Genomic DNA, 25,546 nt, shown 5'->3' with positions numbered 1-25,546 from the left:
AGTATGCAAAATGTCCTGGCAGTTAGGTGGTAATGCTGCTTTAAGATACAACAAAATGACATAATAACCCTTTGCAGAGAACAGGTCATCAAGGTACACTTACATGCACAGCAGCAAACTGTCCCTGGACATTAAAATTCTAGTAACTGCGAATACGTTGTTATTCATTAAAATTTATCTCAACTTTGTAAATCTTCTTAAGGTGTGAAATTATTATTATTTTACAAGCTTTTATGTTTTCTTCTTAGTATTGTAGTGAATACCCTGCAGCATATTCCTAATGTTTGTAGAGTGTATGGCAAGCTCTGCCAACCAATCCTCCAGTGTTTGTATCTCTACACCTGCATATGTATCCTGCAGTATAACAGTTTCACACTGTTGCATAATTAATGGTGCTGGGTTAGTGAGATGGAGCGATGTAACTGAGCTCATGAGAGACAGCTCTGTGAGTCATACACATACACACGCATCTGCACTCCCTATGCTTGCTGTATCTATCCATCAGCCTCAGGAATATTTTGTCATATACATTCCATTAATTTGTTTTTATTGTAATCATCCCCTTCAAACTGGCAGCTCTTTGTGTTCACAATCACACACACGAGTCAGCCTCCCCTGTGCGATGGCAGCTATACAAACACAAAGACAGCGGGGATTTGGTCCACACACCCTAATTTATCAAATGTATGAAAAGGTGATACAATGCTGTGACTGACAATCTAACATACAAACCTAAGTGCAGGTGCACACTATAAGCGCACAAAAAATAAAAAATAAACAATGGAAAACGTATGTATAGTAAACTCTACAATATTGATATGCAACATAAATTCTGTTGTATAACTTCCGGAATAAAGACATAGGGCCTGATTCATTAAGGATCTTAACTTAAGAAACTTCTTATTTCAGTCTCCTGGACAAAACCATGTTACAATGCAAGGGGTGCAAATTAGTATTCTGTTTTGCACATAAGTTCAATACTGACTGTTTTTTCATGTAGCACACAAATACTTGATAGCTTATTTGTACACTGAAATTTAAAGTTGATATTTGTGTGCTACATGAAAGAACTGCCAGTATTTAACTTATGTGCATAACAGAATACTAATTTGCACCCCTTGCATTGTAACATGGTTTTGTCCAGGAGACTGAAATAAGAAGTTTCTTAAGTTAAGATCCTTAATGAATCAGGCCCAAGGTTCTTATGCACATACATTAGGGTGTGCTGACAAAATTCCCCTGTCTTTTTAATTTTTTTTAAAAGGTTGTGACTGGCTCCATTTTGTCCCAGCACCCCAACCAGCAATCCGTAGATGATTTTAATTTATTCAGCATATTGGCCGGTCCCTAACGGTATTATATGTAGTCTGTAGGCAATAGCCACAGAGACTGAGGTAAGTCACAAGTTATAGAATGAAACTGTTAGTGTAGGTACCCTTGGTGAGTTCATCATGTCTTGACAGGTAGGCATCCACAGTGGTTAGCATTGTTACCTCACAGCACTGGGGTCATGAGTTTGATTCCCAAACAGGGCCCTATATGTGAGGAGTTTGTATGTTCTCCTCGTGTTTGCGTGGGTTTCCTCCGGGTGCTCCGGTTTCCTCCCACAGTCCAAAAACATACTAGTAGGTTAATTATCTTCTGACAAAAATGGACCCTAAAGTCTGTGTGTGTGCTTGTCTGTTAGGGAATTTAGACTGTAAGCTCTAATGGCAAATTATCTCTGTACAGGGCTACGGAATATGGTGGCACTATATACATAATTATAATAATCCACACTTTAATCTTCTTCTTTCTTCCAGAAATGATACTACAGAACTTATATTACACAGCAATATCACAGAATTATTAGTAACATTTGTTACATAACATCCAGTCACACAGCCTTTAGTGTGTTATTGATTGTGTTTGGTGATAGTATATCAGACGAGGCTTTAGTCTAGTTAGAACAGGTGCAGATTGGAGAGAACAATGTATGTAATTTAGCTAGCTCACAAAAATGCCAGAAATATCTAAATCTAGGACCTGTACACGCCATCAAAGCCACTGATGTATTTGAATAAGGATTTGTTGAGGGGACTGTGTGATAAGATACACACTTAGGGTCATTTATGAAGACTGATAAACTGTCTGCACATGTTGTTGTGGGACATTGAACACCTTGTTCCCATGTACAGGGGTTTAGTTTATCAACAGTGAGGGTGAGAATTGTTCAAGGGCCTCAAACTTGTTTGCGGCACAATCATTATTTTTGGGCTGGTTTAATGTGGATTTAAATGACATGGTCAAAGTTCGAGTTTGCATCTCGCAGTTCACACCAAAAAAAACATTAAATAAAAATTTTGCTGTATGAAGCTTAAATTCTATTCTGCATTTAAAAAAAAGCCATTAAACTGATATACAATGTAGCCATTTAAGCTCAGAGGTGTTCAAACCTGCTTACATTGCTCATGGTTTGTTGTTTTAGGGAATTCATTGCAAATTTTCAAACTTTAGAGTGGATTTAACAGCATACTTGCCAGCTCTCCCGGAATGTCCGGGAGACTCCCGCGTTTTGTGAGAGTCTCACGGGCTCCCGGAAGAGTGTGGCAATCTCCCGGAACTGTCGCGATTTACCGGGAATCGCTGCGTTTTACCCCGCCCCCTGCTGTAAAATGACGCGTTTGCGTCATTATGTCACGGGGGCGGGTCCAAAATGACTCAAATTTTGGAGCCCCACCCCCCATCACGCCCACCTTCCCCGGCAGGCTCCCGAAAGCCAACTTTAGAAAGTTGGCAAGTATGCTTCACAGCAGTAAAACTCCTTGACGTATTGGGCAAGCAATAAAGACGTCTATCTCTGGCGACACCGATTTTCATGGGCAAAAAGGGATTTTTTTTCCCCCTTTTTAGATATGTGCCCCTTTATCTGAAATATCTTTACTTCTAATGAGTTCCTGACACTTTTACATTTATATTTGTAAATGTTATTTGTAGATCTTTTATATAAACCACCTTGTACTGTAGGTTTAGTGCTTTTCCTATATTTTGAGCGCTTGTAAAGGCCAACTTGGTGCATATCCTTTTTGAATACGGACGTGCGTGTGCCTGTTTTACGTGCATTTTTTTTTTAAAGCAAAAAAAGCACAATAAGGTCATTTTGCGCGTGCCTTAATTAATCACGCCCTGATTGTGAGTGTTTAGTGTATTCTGTACACAATGTGAAAAATTGAGCTCTGTGAAGACTGCACTAGGAGCCGCTGAGGACTGCAATCCATGGCTGCCTTTATTTTGGGCAGCATGGTGGCACAGTGGTTAGTATGGCTTCCTCACAGCATTATGGTCATTGGTTTGATTCCGACCAGGGTGCTGTGTGTAGTTTGCATGTTCTCCCTCTGTTTGCATGGCTTTCCTCTGGGTGCTGTAGGTTCTCCCACAGTCCAAAATACCAACTAGTAGGTAAATTGGCTTTTGACAAAAAATGGACCCTACTGTGTGTCTGTGGTAGGGATTGTAGACTACAAGATCAAATCACATGATTACATAACATTCTTCTTCAAGACTCCATGGAATATGGGTTAACTCCTTAGTCAGCTAAGTAGAGACAGGAAAAAGAGACACCCGTAGAAGGTACATAAGGTGATTCCTCATTCTCTTTGGTGTTTGTTCCCTATCTCTCAGCTGGTCACAACAAGCTCTCACACGTCATACTCCAGTGTATGTTCCACATTTGTTTTGGTGATATACTGTGCTGATGAAAAGGATAATAAGACAAGTTCCAATCTGCTAAGGACCTGGGTCTGAGGAAAAGATTCACATGCTGCAAGTCCCAAGATCCTGAGTACGGATCAAAACCAACCACCAAGATTAGAGCAGCAAACACCTTCATATAAACAATGATTGTGTCTGTTCATGACCCGATTCAGTCTATCAATTTTCAATCTGTCAGTTTCATTAGCTTCATCGGGAAAAACTTTTAGTAAATTTTGTAAATAGCTTTTTACACTGCAATCAATATTATCAAGGGAAGAAGAGATTAGGGGGTATATTTACTATAAAAAAAAGTGGAGATGTTGCTTATAGCAACCAATCAGATTCTAGCTATCATTTATTTAGTACATTCTACAAAATGACAGCTAGAATCTGATTGGTTGCTATAGGAAACATCTCCACTTTTTCAAACCCGCAGTTTAGTAAATCTAGCCCTAGGTCTTGACCTTCCATACACTCCCCCCTGAGGCTCTGCAATGCCAAGTGTGAATTCCCAGTGTTACCTGGTCAGTGAGGGACTGATTCATTAAATAAACGCAAATGCCGATATGTGCCATATTTTGTGTAGAGCAAACTCGCTCTGCGCATACCCAGACCGTGACCATACACCAGAGAACGTAGCAACGAGTCAATGTACAGTACGGGTCAGTGGTGGATCCAGGGGCTGGGGGGGGACGGGCGAACGGTCCAATCACCCCCCCCTAGCAGCAGTGGCAGTTCGCTATACTGATGTTCCCAGCGGCTGACAGACAGGCAGATAATCCTGTCCAGCTGCGCTGACTGTTTTTTCATGTAGCACACAAATATCAACTTTAAATTTCAGTGTACAAATAAGCTATCAAGTATTTGTGTGCTACATGAAAAAACAGTCAGTATTTAACTTATGTGCCAAACAGAATGCTAATTTGCACCCCTTGCATTGTAACGTGGTTTTGTCCAGGAGACTGAAATAAGAAGTTTCTTAAGTTAAGATCCTTAATGAATCAGGCCCTATACTATTAACAGGAGACAGTAATAGTTTTTATATTTATTTTTATCTGTGCTTTCTTTTGAGACTTTATATTCCAATATGTATTGTACGTATCCTGCACTAGGAATCGCTGAGGACTGCAATCCATGGCTGCCTTTATCATGGGCAGCATGGTGGCACAGTGGTGAGCATGGCTTCCTCACAGCGTTATGGTCATTGGTTTGATTTTGACCAGGGTGCTAATTGTATCTAGTTTGCATGGTCTCCCTCTGTTTGCATGGCTTTCCTCTGGGTGCTGTAGGTTCTCCCACAGTCCAAAATACATACTAGTAGGTAAATTGGCTTCTGACAAAATATGAACCCTACTGTGTGTCTGTGGTAGAGATTGTAGACTACAAGATCAAATCACATTCTTCTTCAAGACTTCATGGCATATGGGTTAACTCCTTAGTTAGCTAAGTAGAGACAGGAAAAAGAGACACCCGTAGAAGGTACATAAAAGGTGATTTCTCCTTCTCTTTGGTGTCTGTTCCCTATCTCCACAGCACATATATGACGTAATTCCCGGTTCACGCTGTGTGCTGATCGGCAGTAAAGCCGTGTTAAATGCTGAGAAGATAATTATCCATTAGAAAGTACATTTCTTAAAAAAACAAAAAACTACCTGAACCCACCCCCCTAAAAAGCTGAAAAGCACCAGCTCCATGTAAGCCCATATTAGGGGAGCATTTCTACAAAATGTTTATATAGTTTAGATTACTTAGTAACTGTTTCCTTGTTTCCATCATCTTATGTGTGCAGCGTGTGGAAAACCTTTAAATGAGGATAATGATGGCACTTTATGTGTGCATTATATACCTCAACACAAGGAAACCATGGATCCGCCTCCTAAACAAATGAAAGAGTTAATTTCACGGCTGAGCACGGTGGCTCAGTGGTTAGCACTTCTGCCTTACAGCGCTGGGGTCATGAGTGCAATTGCCGACCATGGCCTTATCTGTGTGGAGTTTGTATGTACTCCCCGTGTTTGCGTGGGTTTCCTACGGGTGCTCCGGTTTCCTCCCACACTCCAAAAAACATACGGTTAGGTTAATTGGCTACTAACAAATTGACCCTATTCTATCTGTCTGTCTGTGTGTGTGTGTCCGTCTCTGTCTGTGTGTGTGTCTGTATGTTATGGAATTTAGACTGTAAGCCCTAATTGGGCAGAGACTGATGTGAGTGAGTTCTCTGTACAGTGCTGCGGAATTAGTGGCGCTATATAAATAAATGGTAATATTAATAATAAATGTGTTTGATTGGTCATCTAGCAATGAGTCAGAAGAGACTGTGGAACAACTTGGGTAATATAACCCTAGGGTGGTGAATGTTCTACTTAAACACATTAGCAAAACTATAGGAATACCCCAGTTTTGGCCTCTTTGGAACCTTGCTTTAAGAAACTCCATGTTTCCTCAGGTACAATACTAACCGCCAAAGTCGCTATGGCTTCAGTCTCCAGAGAGAGTTACAATGCAAAGGGTGCAAATTAGTTTATTATTTTGCACTGAAGGAAAACACTGGCTGTTTTTTCATGTATTACACAAATACTTGATACACAAATACTTGATAGCTTTATTTTTAAACTGAAAGTTAAAATTGATCTAGGACATGCTCTACCCCCAACTATAAATCTGTACCCACAATTTAAATTTACCTCCCCCCTCCAATACCATATGGTTTTGCCAAGGTGCAAAGTTACTCTTTTTATTTGCCTTACTTTCCTTAATGACTCAGGCCCTTTGTCTTTGATGGCAATGAGATTGAGGAAGCATTGCTGAAATGCAAGGGAGTCTCAGATAAAGTGATTAAGATACTTGTGAAAGCCATAAAACAAAGTTCCTCCTCTATTTACTATAGGATTAGAAGACGTCAATTCTGTGGTGCAAAATATAATCATTTCATCCGGTTTCTGCTGCAATTCCAAAAATTCTAGATTTTTTTCCAGGAAGGATATGACCAGCGGACTGGTCTCACTACTCTGACAGTTCAGGTGTCTGCAATTAGCGTTTTACTAGACTCAATCTGATAAACTTATTTTTAAAGCAGTAAAAAGAATTAGCCTTTGTATCAAACTGTTTGTAGTACCATCTTTGTTTTACATTTAAGTGTAAAGACTACAAGCTGCATGGCGTAAGGAACCTATGGGCTAGATTTACTAAGCTGCGGGTTTGAAAAAGTGGGGATATTGCCTATAGCAACCAATCAGATTCTAGCTTTCATTTTGTAGTAGGTACTAAATAAATGACAGCTAGAATCTGATTGGTTGCTATAGGCAACATCTCCACTTTTTCAAACCCGCTGCTTAGTAAATCTAGCCATATATATGTGTGTATATAAATATATATATATATATATATATATATATATTATATATTATATATATTATATATCATACTTGCCAACTCTCCCGGAATGTCCAGGAGACTCCCGAAATTTGGGTCGGTCTCATGGACTCCCGGGAGAGCTGGCAAGTCTCCCGCATCCCACAATTGTGGGGCTAAAATGACGTGATTCGCGTACCATCAAGGATATGCTCCATGTAAACAAACTCTTGCCCCACGGATCAAGGAGCTCATTGTGCAGACTCACAAGAGTAACAGACGTGAGGAGCCATAAATAGTAAGAGCCCATTCTACAAGGTCGGTAGCTACCTCCTGGGCATGTGAACCTCGTGCCTCAGCTTGTCGATGTATGCAAGGCAACAGGATGGTTACCTCTTCATACCTCTACTAGACATTATCTTCTGGATGTGACATCTCTCACTGAAGGTCAATTTGGAAAGAAAATTGTTCATACAGTGATTTAATAAAAAAACTTTTTTGTTGCTGCAATACTGGCTCTGTTTATTACATACTTGCCAACTCTCCCTGAATGTCAGGGAGACTCCCTGAAATAGGGGTGATCTCCCTGACTCCCTGAAGAGTCTGGCATTCTCCCTGATGCTGAGCCAGTACAAGATGTGGTTGGCTTCACCATCTGTGGCATGATGACACAGTTCAGAAATTGTGTCCTATGTCCATGTATTGATGCCTATGGAGGTGGCCACTTTCAGGGAGATGTAATGAAAGACTGACAGGTAAGACAACATGACTTTAGTAATGGAGACAGAAATGTAAAAGACACTTCAGTCTCTAGAGATTCATTAGCTGCTTTTCTTTAATGCATAGTTACTTTCCCGGAATGTCCGGGAGACTCCCACGTTTCTGGGAGACCTCCCGGGAGAGCAGAGCAACCTCCTGGTTTTCGCCCCCGCAATAGATAAGTGACAGGGGCAGGGCTTAATGACTCAAATATCACATCATTTTAACCCCACCCCCTGTTGTAATTGGCCAGATTTGTGACAATTGTTTAGGGGTTGGGGCCAAAATTATGCGATTCGTCAAACCCCGCCTCCGCACGCCCCCACCACCCCAGGGATCTCCCTGAAGCCAACGAGCAAAAGTTGGCAAGTATGGTTTATTATGGTAACCCACACCTGTCATATATTGCTTGGGTACATCCCATACGTTACAGCTCCCATGATGTCTTGGAAAAGGAAATTAAATAATCATTACTGTTAATTTTATTTCCTTGAAAGACTCCATGGCAGGCGGATATTAACCCCCTTGTTGTCTGTTTATGTTTTTTTTAGGACAGCTTGTCCCTACTCAGATGAGTAAGGTGTTAACCCATAAGTTACGGCTGCCATGGAGTCCTCGAAGGAAATAAACAGGATATCGCACCATAAGGCTGACACACAGCCTCACCAAAAAGCCTCATAATACTCCCACATATGGTCCCATAATGCCACCATATAGAATAACACCACTATATAATCCCATAAAGCCTCATAATCCGTGGTGGAACCACTCCTGCTGTAGTGGGTGTGGTTACGGAGGAGGTGAGGGTGACTTAGAGGTGCCGGTCCATCCCCCGTCATACCTCCATATAGCATCCATCATCAATCTATATAGGTACATGACCATAGTACTCAACCTTAGGTCCCCATGATGCTGTTCCAATACAGACAGACTAACCAAGAAATAACATAAAGCAATTGGCCTTAAATTAGAAGTACAATCTCCTTAGCACTGTTTACCTAATAATGGCTGAAAGTACCTCCTGACAACATAACCATATCTATAATGATCCATTCCTATTCATAGTGTATGACCACCCAATTTACCCAATAGTATATGACCACCTGATATCCTTCCTGATTAGTCTGACAAACATAACCACATCTATGTAATGACATATTTGTATTCATCGTGTATGACCACACAATCTTTAACAATTTCCCCTCCCCTCCTCTCTCTCAGCTCACCACTTCACACCCAAAACTGAAAAACATCCTTCAGGACATTGGTTCTCATCAGGCTCTTCTTACCCCCACCCCTCCACATCCACCCTCCTCCATCCCTCCCCCTCCAGTCTGAAACCTTGCCTCTCTTCTCCCCAGTCTCTGGGGATGAAGTCAGGGCCCTTCGCTTGTCTCCCCACCTCCACCCTTGCCCATATCACCTCCTGCCTCCTCCGCTCCATCTCTACTAACGTGTGCTCCCAGCTTGCCCAATTCTTCAACCTGTCCCTCTCATCAGGCACCGTCCCCTCTTCATTCAAGCATGCACTTGTCTCTCCCATCCTCAAAAAATCCACCCTAGACCCTGACTCTCTCTTCAACTATTGCGCTATCGCTCTCTTTCCCTTTGCCTCCAAGTTCCTTGAGAAGATTGTCTACAAAAACTTCACCACCTTCCTTTCCTTCCACTTTTTCCTTGACCCACTGTAAACTGGTTTGCGTCCCCTCCACTCCACGGAAACTGCCCTCACCAATGTCACTAATGACATATTCACTGCCAATTTTTTTCCTCTGGACCTGTACACTGCTTCTGACACTGTGACACCATCCTCTCCTCCTACAAATCCTACATTCCATTGGCCTTGCGACATTCTCATGGCTGTCCCCTTATCTCTCCTACCACTCCATCTCTGACTCTACCTGTGAAACAGAATTGTCTAAAGAAGACAGTCATCATCATCATTTATTTATAGTCAGAAAATTGTAACCAAGCATGGACAATCTGAAGGCTGCAAATCAATCTAGGGACCATGAAGTTTCCACCGTCCATGGCACCGCAATCAACTGCCAAACAGATTCAAGTTGACACAAGTTTTCAACTTGTACTATACATCTCCAACTTAATCTGCTGAGAGAGAAGCATAAGAAATCACAAAAACACATCTAAACAACTTAAATTCCTTCTGGAAGAACATTCTGTGGACAGGTGAGACCAAATTAGAGCTTGTTTTGGTAAACCACACTGTCCCTATGTTTATAGAAAGTAAAATGAAGCTTTTCAAAGAAAAGAACACCTCCCCTACAGTCAGACATGGAGGAGGTTCAGTGATATTTTGGGGTAGCTGTGCTGCACCTGGAACTGGGTTCCTTAAACGTCTGGAGATTACTCGAGATGCTGGACAATAATAAGCCCATGTTTTATATTTACTAAACTGCGGGTTTTAATTTTTTTTTTATCAAGCGGTGCAGTTGAAAAGTGGAGATGTTGCTTATAGCAACCAATCAGATTCTAGCTTTAATTTTGTAGAATGTACTAAATAAATGCTAACTAGAATCTGATTGGTTGCTATAGGCAACATCTCCACTTTTTCAAAACCGCAGTTTAGTAAATATACCCCCTGATCTAAGTCCCATAGAACACCTGTGGATAGATCTGAAAACAGCAATTGGGAGAAGGAACCTTCCAATCTGGAGCAGTTTGCACAAGAAGAATGGACCAAACTGCCAGTAGAGAGGTGCAGGAAGCTCACCCAGGGCTATAGCGGTTGATTGCAGTTATTTTGACCAAAGGCTGTGCTTCCAAATATTGAGCATAGGATGTCAATAATTTAGTTAATGCCATTTATTTTAATTTTCTGATTTTTACAAGAATATACACTATTAAATTTACAGTATTTAAAATAAAGGTTCTGTATATTAACAAAGAAAGAATTGTGGACACTAACTAATCTTGTCAATTTCACCTTATACTTTAAGGAAATTGTGAGTTATTTGAAAAAAGTGCAAGGGTGCCAATATTTCTGGCCACGACTGTACATCTGTGAAAAAGAGTATAATATTTAATTTTCCATGCAGATATTCACACAAGCCCCTGGAAATTAATCCCCTCCTCCCAGCCCCTATATGGCATGATACTTATATTTGTCCAAACTGTAAGCTGTGGAACGAGTTTTAAACTAAAGACCTTCTGAAATACATTTGAATAGGCATGGCTTACATCCTGTACGCCTACAACGTTTGAACATGAACAGTGTTTAGTGGTAAAGTGTTTTATACGCTCATTGTTTAATGGTAAAGTGTTTTATTAGTGGTAAAGTGAATTATATGTTCAGTGTTAAGTGGTAAAGTGTTTTATATGTTTAAGTGATATTGTTAGTCATAGGTAATTTTAATGGAAGTTAGTAATAGGAGTTGTTAATAGTTTGTGTGGAAATGGTGACTTGGGAAAGCTAGTTTAAGTGATATTATTAATCGTAGGTAATTGTAATAGAAGTTAGCAATAGGTGTTGTAAATATTTTGTGTGGAAATGGTGCTGTAGTAAGTAATGCTAGCACGGAAAAAGGTTTTGTAGTAGTAATGTTAGAATGGAAAAAGGTGCTGTAGTAGTATTGTTAGCACGGAAAAAGGTGCTGTAGTAGTAGTAATGTTAGAACGGAAAAAGGTGCTGTAGTAGTAATATTAGCACGAAAAAAGGTGCTGTAGTAGTAATGTTAGCACGGAAAAAGGTGCTGTATTAGTAATGTTAGCACGGAAAAAGGTGCTGTAGTAGTAATGTTAGAACGGAAAAAGGTGCTGTAGTAGTAATATTAGCACGAAAAAAGGTGCTGTAGTAGTAATGTTAGCACGGAAGAAGGTGCTGTAGTAGTCATGTTAGCACGGAAAATGGTACTGTAGTAGCACAGTAATTGACTCTGTATTTAATGTTGGCGCAGGAGAAGGCGCTGTGGTAGAAGCTGCAGATGTTATGTTTAAGACAGAATTCTTCTTTTCATAAAATAATGTGCACTGTATGTAATGTTTACATTATAACATAATAAATAGTGATGAATTATACAAGAAAATGATTTATCAGTTTAAATCAGAACAATGTCAAAGGTACATAAAAAAATAATAATCCACAATTCCATCTGTGTAAGTATCAAAACCCAAGGATAATAGGGGGGGGGGGTTAAGCCTATAGATTAGGCAGTAATTACATTTGAAACATTCCCAAAAGTATGTAAATGTGTCACAGGACCTGATAAATGCCACTAGTACTGCCGTAACTCTACATAATAAATCCCCTAAAATGTATTTAAATGGTACCGTTGAGACTTTAAATTCAATAAAATTTAGATAACATCCCTGTTTGAAGTATCAAAGTTAAGTAATTAAAATCATGTCTATACAATGAATTATTTTTTCCATTACTAAACGCTAGGTACAATTTTAAGGTAACCCTGATATTGGATAATGTGATTTATTCATGAGGAACAGGGGGAGGGCAATGACCATTAAGAATAAAGGTGAAACAAAAAAACTTCTCTTCCACAATTGATACCAAGATTACTGGAATAGAGAATTGGGGATTATTAGAATTAAAAAATGATTATTTAATTTGAAATTATCCAGATACAGGTAGATTTTGGCAGATTTTTTTTTTAATATAAAACAATAAGGCAGTCTGGAGTTCCAGAATGACACCAAGTCCTTAAAATAATGTTCTTAAAATTCTAGATTAAATTCCTTATCCATCAGAGTGGGGAAGGGATAATTAATCACGTTCGGAATCCCAGAAGTTTCTTGTTTTTCTTCCCGTATTAGGAATCAAGAAATGGACAACTGCAGAATATCGGAAGAATTTTACAAGCGGACCAGAAGGAGAGAAGGCAACAGATGGGTAGGAGCAAAGAAAACATTCAAAAGTATTTCTTTTGCTTTCCTACTAGGTGCGGTTCTCAAGATGGCGTCCAGCTGCAGCAGATGATAGAATGGATCCTAAGACTGCGACGGGACATAGATGAGATTTGAATCAGATACCTAAGTTTGAAAAGCCGAGATGTTGCCTTTAGCAACCAATCAGATTCTAGTTATCATTTATTTAGTACATTCTACAAAATAACAGCTAGAATCTGATTGGTTGCTATAGGCAACATCTCCACTTTTCAAACCCGCAGTTTAATAAATATACCCCTTGGATTTTACACTTCATTGTTGACTTATAATTTAAAAGGGGCTTGCCTGGACATGTGTAAATTTAACCTGGCGTCAGTAAAGAAAATAACAGTAATGACAACAAAAGGAATATTTTTAAGACAACAGTTTTTTTCCATCCCCCAGGCCGACGCAGTAGAGGACTGTTACCTCCTCTCCTTATTGTTACTTGATATTGTGTACTAAAAATTACATTGCCATAATAATTCCGAACTGAACGCTTTACTAGCTGTTTACAGACACACGCTCACACACTCTGTAACACTGGTACATTAAGATGGAAAATAAATGGATATTTGTCAGTTTAACTGTAATACCAGTCACTGACAAACAGGGGGGCTGATAAAGAGTATGATATTTAATATTCTATTCTAGATATTCACACAAGCAGGGCCGGATTAAGGGATTGGAGGCCCCTGGGCTAAGGAGGCCTCCATTCCCCCGTGAGCCCCCCCCCCTCCCGTGATCCGAGCCGCCCCCCGGTGAGCCGAGCCGCCCCAAAGGCACTTACCTCCTTCTCCTGGCATTGCAGTCCTTCCCCGGCGCGCTGTAGGCTCTTTACTGAGGAGATCTCGTGATAGTGAGACTCATGAGATCTCCTCAGTAAGGAGACTACAGGGCGCCGGGGAAGGACCGCAGTGAAACTGCTCAGCAGCACTGATCGCGCCGGTGGAGCCCCCGCCCCCGACCGATCAATACTGCTGCTGAGCACTTTCAATTGTGCTGTAGCCCAGTTAGCCCTAGGGTTAATCCGGCCCTGCACACAAGTCCCTGGACATTAACCACCTGCTCCACCTTATATGACATGACACCAGTCTTGCCTAAACCAGAGGTTTATTGTGTGTATGATTGTGTGTGTGTGTATATATATATATATACACATACACACACACACACATATATAAATACATATATATATATATATATATACACACATATTGGTGCATGTGTGTATTTATACATACATATATATATATATATATATATATACACACACATATATATATATATATATATATACACACCCACATATATAAATATATATATATATATATATATATATATATATATATATCTTACTTTATGATGCTAATATCATAATATTAATAGTAATGGGACCGACAAATAAACGTTCATGCGCATTCGCAGAGGCTCCGTTTCGACCATCATCGGCTACTTTAGTGAGACAGCTGCAGAGTTCCGGCAAGCTCCAGCGTGCCACACAGAAGTAGTTGGCGTGCCACGTCTGGCTCACTTGCCGGGGGTTGCCGACCCCTGGTCTAAACTATAAGGAGTTTTAGACTAAAAAACTTTTTGGGGTACATTTGAATAGGCCTACAGAGGCCTTTATAATTAACATATCTGAACATAAATTAGAATATCCTTTTTTTGGTCTTTCCCTTGAGAAACTCTATGTTCACATATATACACACATTCTCTGTCTGTCCACAATGGGCAAGACACAGGACTCTTTCATAAGCCATTCTGGGCTGTGGTAATATTTGATCATGAGGGGGATATACATACTTGCCTACCTTTGGTAAGCTGTATCTGGGAGAGGGGCGTGTCTAGAGGGCGGGAGGGGTCGGGGCACGGTGAATTGCGTAATTTTTGCCCCGCCCCCACGTCAGATATGCCGGTTTGTTGCGGGGGCCGGGGCCAAAATGATGCAATTCACCGCGAATCATGTCATTTTAGCCCCACAATTGCGGGATACGGGAGATTTGACAGCTCTCCCGGGAGTCCGTGACACCAACCCGAATTTCAGGAGTTGGCAAGTAGGTATGTAATGGTTAAATATGTTTAACATGAATAGTGTTTAATGGTAAAGTGTTTTATATGTTTAAGTGATATTGTTAGTCATAGGTAATTGTAATAGGAGTTCTAAATAGTTTGTGTGGAAATGGTGACTTGGGAAATATAGTTTAAGTGATATTGTTAATCATAGGTAATTATAATGGAAGTTAGTAATAAGAGTTATAAATAGTTTGTGTGGTGTCTTGAGGAAGATAGTTTAAGTGATATTGTTACACTGTGCTTTGGAATTAGGAGTCTGACTGTGCTCTATTATATAACTTGTGTTTGATATGAAGGTTATTGTGAAATAATGTGATAATGTGTCTGGATTATGTTGCATAAATAAGAATTAAAGCACATAGTACAAAGGGATGCTATGGGATACCGTGGACTTGTGGGTACTGTACTGTAATATTGCTGATTTTAGGAGTTAGATATGGTGCTTGTTAAGTAAGCCTGTTATAGAAATATATCGTTTATTTGGCTTGTTGTTTAACCCATGCAATGCTGCTACTGTTGGAGTTTTAATATTATTATTGCATTAATACTGGTTGCATAGTTTAATACTGACTATTGTGCATTATGCTTGTACAACAGTACTTGTTTTGTAGATAATTACTGCATTTGTACTGTGTTTAAAATACTGTGTACTGAGTTTACATACCTTGAGTGGTCTGATGGGAATCATACTGAGATAAAACAGGCAATTGGAATTGAGTGGTATAAATACTGTGCTAAATATTGCATAATCTGTGGGTTTGTCTTGATAAAAAAGTTTGTACGCAGACAATGGACAAGATGGCCGCCATTCGGTCATGTGCTTTGTTAAAGATGGCTGACATCATACCATGATTTGTTAAACCCTGCAAGGCTGTATGATCGTGGGACTGTGTATATGATGTATTGGAATACAGATGATAAATATACATGAAGTAGTGATGTTGCATTGGCAAGTTATTGTCTGAAAGGCCTACTGTGCTTAATGATAAGACTGGCAACCGAGTTAGTAGTTGTTAGCAGTACATGTAGAAGTACTGGGGTATAAGTACCAGTAATATATATATATATATATATATATATATATATATATATATATATAGTTACAGAGCAGGAGCATCTGAGTGACAGTTACAGAGCAGGAGCATCTGAGTGATAGTTACAGAGCAGGAGCATCTGAGTGACAGTTACAGAGCAGGAGCACCTTAGTGACAGTTACAGCGTAGGAGCATCTGAGTGACAGTTACAGAGCAGGAGCATCTTAGTGACAGTTACAGAGCAGAAGTATCTTAGTGACAGTTACAGCGTAGGAGCATCTGAGTGACAGTTACAGAGCAGAAGTATCTTAGTGACAGTTACAGAGCAGAAGCATCTGAGTGATAGTTACAGAGCAGGAGCATCTCAGTGACAGTTACAGAGCAGAAGCATCTTAGTGACAGTTACAGCGTAGGAGCATCTGAGTGACAGTTACAGCGTAGGAGCATCTGAGTGACAGTTACAGCGTAGGAGCATCTGAGTGACAGTTACAGCGTAGGAGCATCTGAGTGATAGTTACAGAGCAGGAGCATCTTTGTGACAGTTACAGAGCAGGAGCATCTTAGTGACAGTTACAGCGTAGGAGCATCTGAGTGACAGTTACAGAGCAGAAGCATCTGAGTGACAGTTACAGAGCAGGAGCATCTGAGTGACAGTTACATAACAGCAGCATCTGAGTGACAGTTACAGAGCAGAAGCATCTGAGTGATAGTTACAGAGCAGGAGCATCTCAGTGACAGTTACAGAGCAGAAGCATCTTAGTGACAGTTACAGCGTAGGAGCATCTGAGTGACAGTTACAGCGTAGGAGCATCTGAGTGACAGTTACAGCGTAGGAGCATCTGAGTGACAGTTACAGCGTAGGAGCATCTGAGTGATAGTTACAGAGCAGGAGCATCTTAGTGACAGTTACAGAGCAGGAGCATCTTAGTGACAGTTACAGCGTAGGAGCATCTGAGTGACAGTTACAGAGCAGAAGCATCTGAGTGACAGTTACAGAGCAGGAGCATCTGAGTGACAGTTACATAACAGCAGCATCTGAGTGACAGTTACAGAGCAGAAGCATCTGAGTGACAGTTACAGAGCAGGAGCATCTGAGTGACAGTTACATAACAGCAGCATCTGAGTGACAGTTACAGAGCAGAAGCATCTGAGTGACAGTTACAGAGCAGAAGCATCTGAGTGACAGTTACAGAGCAGAAGCATCTGAGTGACAGTTACAGAGCAGGAGCATCTTAGTGACAGTTACATAACAGCAGCATCTGAGTAACAGTTACAGACCTCATGAGGTGTCCTAATAATAACAAGTGTTATAATCTAGAACTATCAAACCTGACAATAAGACAGGAATGAGTTGGAGGCCGCAGGTGAAGGCTCAGAGGACCACATGGGGCCCAAGTATCACCTGTAGTCAATCACTGACATAGTACATTCTAGAAAATGGTAGCTACAATCAGATTACTTGATATGGGCAACATCTCCGCTTTTCCTTTTTAGAAGTTTTAGTAATTATACCCCCTGGACTTTGACCGAGCCTCTCCAATGTGACTTATCCTGTATGCTCTGGATCATTGCCCTGCTGGAGTTTTTTCCAAGTCCTAGGTCACTTGCAGACTGCACCAGGTTTTCCTCCAAGATTTGTCTATATTTTGCTCCATCCATTTTGCCCCTTATTTTGACACATTTTCTACTTCTCCATAAAGTGCAGATCAGTGAAGTGCCTGAGTTATTGTGTCCCATGGAGAGTTCCTCCAATCTCTGCCATGGAAGACTCTATCAGAGTTGCTACGGGGCCTCCTTCGCTCACACCAGTGCTCCGTTTTGGAGAATGGCCTAGACAAATTCACAATTGTGCCATATTATGTTTCTTTATGACTTGACAGTGCTCTGAGGGATATTATAAGTTTAAAATGTTCTCAAATCATTCAAATGATTGGTGCTTTTCAAAGACTTTTCTTTGATTCCCTTTGAATGCTCTTTGATCTTCACGATGAAGCACACACGGCAAACAAACATCGAAGGCAGCTGATGGCACCAGGTTTTATTTAGGTGTATCTTAGATAAATACTTATGTAATCAATTATTGTCCTTTTTTTTAACTTGGAATTAATTAAAACAACTTTATAGTCGACTTTTTATTTCACTTGCGTTGTATTTTGTCTATGATCAGTGACAAAAATCTCCAAAGAAATCCATTTTGAAACAATGATATATAAAATAAAATGTGAAAATATGCCAAAAGGGTTGAAAATATTTTATAGCCACTTTGTTCAAAGTTTTCCAAACAAATAGGGAAATCCCACGTATGATATAATACCATCTGTTCAATAGCTAATCATTTATTTCTTGAATATATTAAACATGTATTTAAATATTGTTCCATTTATCTCTGATAGCAGTGAGACCTAAGGTCTAGGTCAGGCCTGTCCAACCTGCGGCCCTCCAGATGTTGTGAAACTACAAGTCCCAGCATGCCCTTCCAGCTGTCAGCTGGTTGTCTACTGGCAAAGCATGCTGGGGCTTGTAGTTTCACAACACCTGGAGGGCCGCAGGTTGGACAGGCCTGGTCTAGGTTATTCAGGCGATGTTGGTGTTATATCGCCAACATGTCACCATTGTTTGAGGTTAGTCTTTTTATATTGTAACTAACTGCTTCTTATACATGTGTCACCCTGCCCTGTGACTGACAAAAGGACTCGCATCATTCTTGCACTCATGTTTCAAAATCACCCCTGTAAGCCCGAATAATACCAACCAACCAACCCAATAACACCAACCAAACTAAAAATAAAATATTGGGCGGAGTTCAAAGAATTAAAATAAAATCAGTCCCACTTACTTAGTGCAGCATTTGCCATTTTCGTACATGGTCTTCACGACTTTGCACTGTACTCTAAGCTCTTGGCCTGACCTACGGGAATGAGAGGGTCACGGGGCAGATATCAACACCCTGTGTGACATGGGCGAGCGGTTGGAGTACAAAGCGGAGTGGGGCTGCTGTAGGCATTGGAGACCCCGGCATGCTTGGTGCACACAATGTGAACATGGCGTTTTATATTAACTTCCTGAACACCATATAAACATTTTTCCGTCAGTCTTCCTCCAATGTTCTGATGCTGCAGCTCCTACTATCCGGATTACTATACACAATCAGGGGTTCACATGATGTTTCCAGCAATAATTATTGTTTATTTATACACCAATCAGCCACTATATTAAAACCACCTGCATAATATTGTGTAGGTCCCCCTCGTGCCACCAAACCAGCTCTGACCCATAGACACATGGACTCCACAAGACCTGTGAAGGTGCCCTGTGGTATCTGGCACCAAGACGTTAGAACCAGATCCTTTAAGTCCTGTAAGTTGTGAGGTGGGGCCTCCATGGCTTCCAGCACGTCCCACAGATGCTCGATCAGATTCAGATCTGGGGAATTTGGAGGCCAAGTCAACACCTTGAACTCTTTGTCATGTTCCTCAAACCATTACTGAACAATTCTTGCAGTGTGGCAGGACGCATTATACTACTGGAAGAGGCCCATGACATCAGGGAATACCGTTGCCATGAAGGGGTGTACTTTGTGACAATGTTAAGGTAGGTGGTACGTGTCAAAATAACATCCAAATGAATGCCAGGACCCAAGGTTTCCCAACAGAACATTGCCCAGAGCATCACACAGCCTCCGCCGGCCTTCCTTCTTCCCATAGTGTATCCTGGTGCCATCTCTACCCCAGGTAAACAATGTACATGCACCCAGCTGTCCATATGATGTAAAAGAAAATGTGAACCATCAGACCAGGCCACCTTCTTCCATTGTTCCATGGTCCAGTTCTGGTGCACACGGTGGTGGGCAGGGGTCAGCATGGGCACTCTGACCGGTCTGTGGCTACACAGCCCCATATGCAGAAAGCTGCGATGCTCTGTGTGTTCTAACACCTTTCTATCATAGCCAGCATTAACATTTTGATCAATTTGTGCTACGGGAAAGTACCCGACGGGCTAGCCTTCACTCCCCACACACATCAATGAGTCTTGGGTGCCCATGACACTGTCGCCGGTTCACTGGTTGTCCTTCCTTGAACCACTTTTTGTACTAACCACTGCATACCAGGAACACCCCACAAGACCTGTTGTTTTAGAGATTCTTTGACTCATTGGTCTAGCCATCACAATTTGGCCCTTGTCCAAGTCACTCAAAAACAATGTAACCCTGAAAGTCAGGTCCCAGCTAAAAAAAAAAGTTGAACACCACTGATGTAAGGATTAGGGGGAGAAGCTTCAATTGTAAACTCAGGCAGCATTCTTTACCACAAACTACAGTAATAAAAAAAAGGCAATAACACCTTATGAATAATTGCAGAAAGCTTTTGAAAAATACAAAGAATGGGACCACGAAAATCTTCATGTTCCAAAAATCTACCTCCTGTCTGATATATGAGAGATGATTTGTTCTTCAAAACATAAGTCTGGATTACTAAATAAATTATCTGATGTTAAAGGTGTTTTTTCAATTAAAAAATATAACTTAAGGCTGAGGTCCAAATTGAGTAATTGTTAAACTGCTCAGCTATTAATCATATGGCTGACCTTAAAATAAAGAAAAGAACTGGAACTTTCATTTAACTCAAACATTTAAATGGATTTATTTATTATTATTTATTGAATGTTATAGAAAATATTAGTCAAATTGTCTATATAACTCAAATTCCATGCACATATTAAAGTTATCAGATCGTCAAAATGCCACAAAAAGAGTTCATTCCTATCAGACAGTAGAACAAGCTTTTTTGGCCTTAAGTTCCTCTATTCTACAACAACTATTTTGACTAATTTCAACAAATGTCCCAGATCTCATGTCCCCCTCCTCTCACACTCACACAACCTGCCAAGTCCTATGAGAGCCTGCATTGTGCAGGACACAAACAAAAACTCACTAATTAACATTAGATGGGAGCCAGGATCTTAGAAAATATTACACTGCAAATCTGTGTGACAAAAAAAACAGCATCTCTTTAAAATACACATGCAAAGCACACAGATACCTGAATATCATACTTGCCAACTCTCCCTGAATGTCAGGGAGACTCCCTGAAATAGGGGTGATCTCCCTCACTCCCTGAAGAGTCTGGCATTCTCCCTGATGCTGAGCCAGTACAAGACATGGTTGGCTTCGCCATCTGTGGCATGATGACACAGTTCAGAAATTGTGTCCTATGTTCATGTATTGATGCCTATGGAGGTGGCCATTTTCATGGAGACCAAGATTTAATCAAAGACTGACAGGAAAGACAACATGACTTCAGTAATGGAGACAGAAATGTAAAAGACACTTCAGTCTCTAGAGATTCATTAGCTGCTTTTCTTTAACGCATAGTTGCCTACTCTCCCAGAATGTCCGGGCGACTTCCCGGTTCTCTCTCCCGCAATAGATAATGACGCAAATATTGCGTCATGTAGCCTCGCCCCCTGCTGTAATTGGCCAAATGGTGCCAATCGTTTATGGGGCGAAGCCAAATTGATGTGATTCATCCCCTAGGATCTCCCTGAAGTCAAAGAGGAAAAGTTGGCAAGTATGCTGAATATTACATGTACTCAGTTATGGGTTCAGGAATCCGTGTACAGCAGCAATGTTTTCCATCATTTCATTTCTGGGATGCTGAAAGGTGAAGCTATGACCACATGATCTAAGCCAATCTACGGTACGCATTCTCCTCAGATATAATCAATTCAACATATTTTATTACTAAATTATGAAATGTATACACAAATATTATGGGGGTGCAGTAAATTCAAAAAAACAATCTGCACTGACAGCGATCGCCGGCAGTATAAATTTATTTATAACGCTGCCGGCAGATCTTTCTTAGGGGCCGCCCAGCTGCCTGAGGCCCCTGGGCTATAGCCCATAAAGCCCTGCGGCTAATCCGGCCCTGGTTGTACTCGATCTTAGCTCTATAGCTCAGTCTACCCAATGCATTCATCTTACAGGAGTCTAAGGGCTCTGTTCAATTAAATGCTGGGTTTCGCAGTAAACTCACGGTTATATTTCCTTATTTTTTCCTCTCCGGCTTCGCTGGATCCCTCACAGGTCAAAGTGCTGCGCGCAAACAGCACTTCATTTTAACTGGCAACATTAGGTGAAGTCTTTGTGGATGAGGGGGGACTTCGTCGGGGCTCCCAGAGCAGTCAAGGCATGGTTTATAATTAATGGGGTCTTGCCCCATTAATTATCATCAGTCATCGTTGCGTTGACAGATGATTTTTCGTATGCATTTATTAAAAAAATCATCCTGGAACAGCGCACCCAATAGGAGGCTGTGCCGATGATGACTTCACTTACCTTAAAACTCCCGTTGTCTGTCTCTCCTCTTCGTTCACTATCGCAAAGTGGATTTGACTCGTGACCTCAGGTGGCACATGCGTTGAGACATTTTGTGATAGTAACCTGGAGGAGAGAGCAGGGAAGCTGCAGTGAGGGATTCAAAGATCCCTCTAATGCAATGCTCTCCCCATAGCTTGAATGAAGATGGCGTTAGCCATGCGGGACAAGTTCCGAAAAGCCAAGCTTTTCGGAACTTGATAAAATTATCCCGACTGCAGTCCGCATTGACTATTATGTTGCTGCTGCGGTTAATGCGGTAATTTACCTAATGCAGGAGATATCTCCTGCGTTAGGCTTTTCTTAAATGACAATTTTACTTAAAATTGCCTAAACCAAATGCAGTGTTCACATGGTTTAGGGCTTAATAAATAGTCCCTGTAATGGCAGTTACCGCCCCCAATCATAAATAGACTCCATAGTAACAGTAATTGTGGATGAAAAAATTACAATATGCATTAAATTAACCTTCTCTGTTCTTTATTGTGTCCTGTCACTTTGTTGAACAGGCTATATGTATTAGCATCTGTAATCATGTCCAATGCATGTAGTCTGTCATGTCACCCTGATGAGTCAGTTCACATGGTACAATGTATAATCTACAGGACATATGTGATCCTCTGCAATACTACTGTAGCTTGGACCATTCTTTCTTGATAAAAATATATATATATATATATATTGTTGGGGAAAGTATCTTACACTAAGAAATGCAATTGACACGTGGTTGGATAGTTCTGTGCATTACTGCTAAAAGTCTGCGATCATTAATGACAAGATGGGAGTCTATTACACCAATGCACCCTGCAACCAGGCATCTCCTGGAGGATGGGGAGGGAGGCACAAGTAAAGTACAAGTGTTATGTAGTCAGTAGAGATATATAATAGTCAGTGTATGAGTGGCTCACCCTCGGCTCACAATGACTCTCAGCGCCCCCAGATGTCCATGATAAGCCGCCCATAGAGTCGGGGTCATTCCATCCTCGTCGGGCGAGTTGAGGTCTCTCCGGGTGGCTTCCTTCAGAACGTCCAGGAACCCGTCCCGGGCTGCGCAGTGATAGCGCCCGTCCATCCTGCATGTCCCGGGGACCTGGTGCCACCGTCCTGTCCTGGCCTCCCGGTGTCACTACCCCCCCTCCTCCTCCTCTGTTACCCCGGGCTCTCCCCCACCTCCCTCCTCTGTGTAACAGTAGCTGCTCCTCCTCTCACCTTGTCACTCAATCTATTGTTACCGCCTGTACCAGCATAGTACAGCTCGTGTAACTCCCCCCTGACCCCACCACTCTAACAATATAACAATATAGTGTACTAGGATGTACATTGTATATCTAGTCAGTGTCACATATAATGCAGACATGTCAGCCTTGTTACTATGTATATTAGTTTGTCAGTGGTATTTTTTGCAATGCATTGTGCTCAGGTGTCTGTGTAGATGCTGCACACCTGCTGCAGTGGAGTTAGACAGAGATACTGCACATACATTTCAGGGTTGTTTTAAGGATATAGGCAATTTTACGTTGTGTGAGGTGTAACTAGGACATTTGGTGTCTTGGGCAATGTTTCTACTTTTAAATTCCAGCTTCCTGGATTTAAGCTGAAATTTTTTGGTCAAAAAACTAAATTTTCCTGGTAACAATCCCTATTAAATGATGTACTTAAATTGATGGGATACATACATAAATGGTATATGCATTGGACATGAAAGCTAGCAAAACTCATGTGTTATGTATATTCATAATGTATATGTATTATGCATATTCATAGTATATGTATACTCATGTATTTCATGTATTATTTAATTTGTTCTTTCAGTCAGCAATTACACACCATTCAGGAGTTGTTCACTGCACACTGTCATGTTTCTGTGAAAGGTGTCCAAAAGCACCTGAGTTGTTTTCAGATTTGTGCGGTAAGTTGCACCTTAACACAAAAGGGTGTTTGTATAGAAAATGAGTAGATTCATCTCAGGAGTAAAATATTTTCTGGTTTAACATCTATTACCGCAGCATCACAGTGAGGTAACAATCAGGGACGCCAAGATGAATTTGGGGTCCCGTAGAGCATCTTCTTGGGGCTTCTTCCATGGCCACCAAAGGGAGCGTGACCGAGTTGGTGGGTACAGGGCCATCTTTTCCATTGGGCACGATGGGCAACTGCCCGGGGGCCCCACGGGCAAGGGGGCCCCATAGGCATGGTTCTTAATGAGAATAAATAATCCTGCAAAAGAAAAAAACCTGCAAAAAAAACCTTCAAGAGTCACTGAGCAAGTTCATCTATCTATCTCTATCTCTTTATATCTATATCTATATCTGTATACATCTATATATCTATATCTATATCTAGGGGCCCCGGTGCACTGCTTTGCCCGGGGGCCCATAATGTTGTTAAGATGGCCCTGGGTGGGTACCCCCACTACACAGACAGGCAGGGCTGGGCCCCAGTACTTTGTACCTGCCCCTGCCCCCCTCTTCCTTTAGACAAACGGAGGTCGTCTGAATAGAGCAAATTTGAGAATATCGAGGCAAAGTGGCTTCTAGCCCCCTAAGCAAACACCAATTTTAAAAAAAGTTTTGTCCCTATGAGGATCCCAACCTTTCTAGTACAAGAATGTAGACATCTTAACAATGTTGTTTTAGACATAGATGACAACTCTCCACCACTGTTGCACAAAAGCTTATGTTGCCTAATGACAAATCAGCTACCATGAAAAATCACAACAAATGCAGAAAGGTAAGAATAGTCCCCACATTGTATGATCTCCTGACGTTGGAACGTAAAGAACGCTTTATAGTGATCCATCATAGTAGATGACACTTGCATCAAATCACTCAAACCACACTGGTGCTTGGGCTGAATGACTGGATCACACTGAGGCCTGTTGGTGCAGTTGACAGACATCCACACTTGGCCATCTTCTGTTCGGATTTTCAGGTATTCCCCAAAATAATCCAGTCCATTTCAATTGGATAATTATCAGGAATCTTTATTCCTCAGGGCCCATTTTTGCGTCGATATAGGCCCAGTTTGCTGATAACTCCATATTTGCCTAGTATGTTCTTTAAAAGACTCCTAGAGGGGTATTCAGTTGTCAGCCAGTTGTTTTTTTTTTGACCGTGTTAAGTCATTTTAACGCTGTTTTTATAATTTTCGAGCTAACTTTACCCGCAATTCAATTCCATTTTTAACGGTACGTTTTTTTGTCATCAAACGGTCCTCTAGCGCTCCAGTAGAAGGTCTATTGAAAGTATAGGGTGTGCGAGGGGTAGCCGAGTTAAAAGCTATTCAATTGTTTTTTAACGCGGCGGGTAAAACAGGAAAATAT

General features: G+C 41.0%; 1 protein-coding gene across 2 annotated transcripts in view; it reads right to left on the bottom strand.

Moving 5' to 3' along the window:
* USH1G (USH1 protein network component sans) overlaps positions 1-23,343 on the bottom strand; it is a 34,513-nt gene extending 11,170 nt beyond the window's left edge. For both annotated transcript variants that reach the window (XM_075215404.1, XM_075215405.1), the window contains exon 1: positions 23,133-23,343. In XM_075215404.1, the coding sequence (XP_075071505.1) occupies positions 23,133-23,296 (164 nt within the window). In that variant the 5' untranslated portion in view covers positions 23,297-23,343. The remainder of the gene's footprint in view (positions 1-23,132) is intronic.
* Between the last annotated feature and the right edge of the window lie 2,203 nt (positions 23,344-25,546).

The sequence above is a fragment of the Mixophyes fleayi genome, chromosome 6 (assembly GCF_038048845.1).
Source record: "Mixophyes fleayi isolate aMixFle1 chromosome 6, aMixFle1.hap1, whole genome shotgun sequence".
NCBI classification, from domain to species: Eukaryota; Metazoa; Chordata; class Amphibia; order Anura; family Limnodynastidae; genus Mixophyes; species Mixophyes fleayi.
Note: the sequence above shows the minus strand (reverse complement) of the source record. Positions and strands in the feature narration are given on the sequence as shown.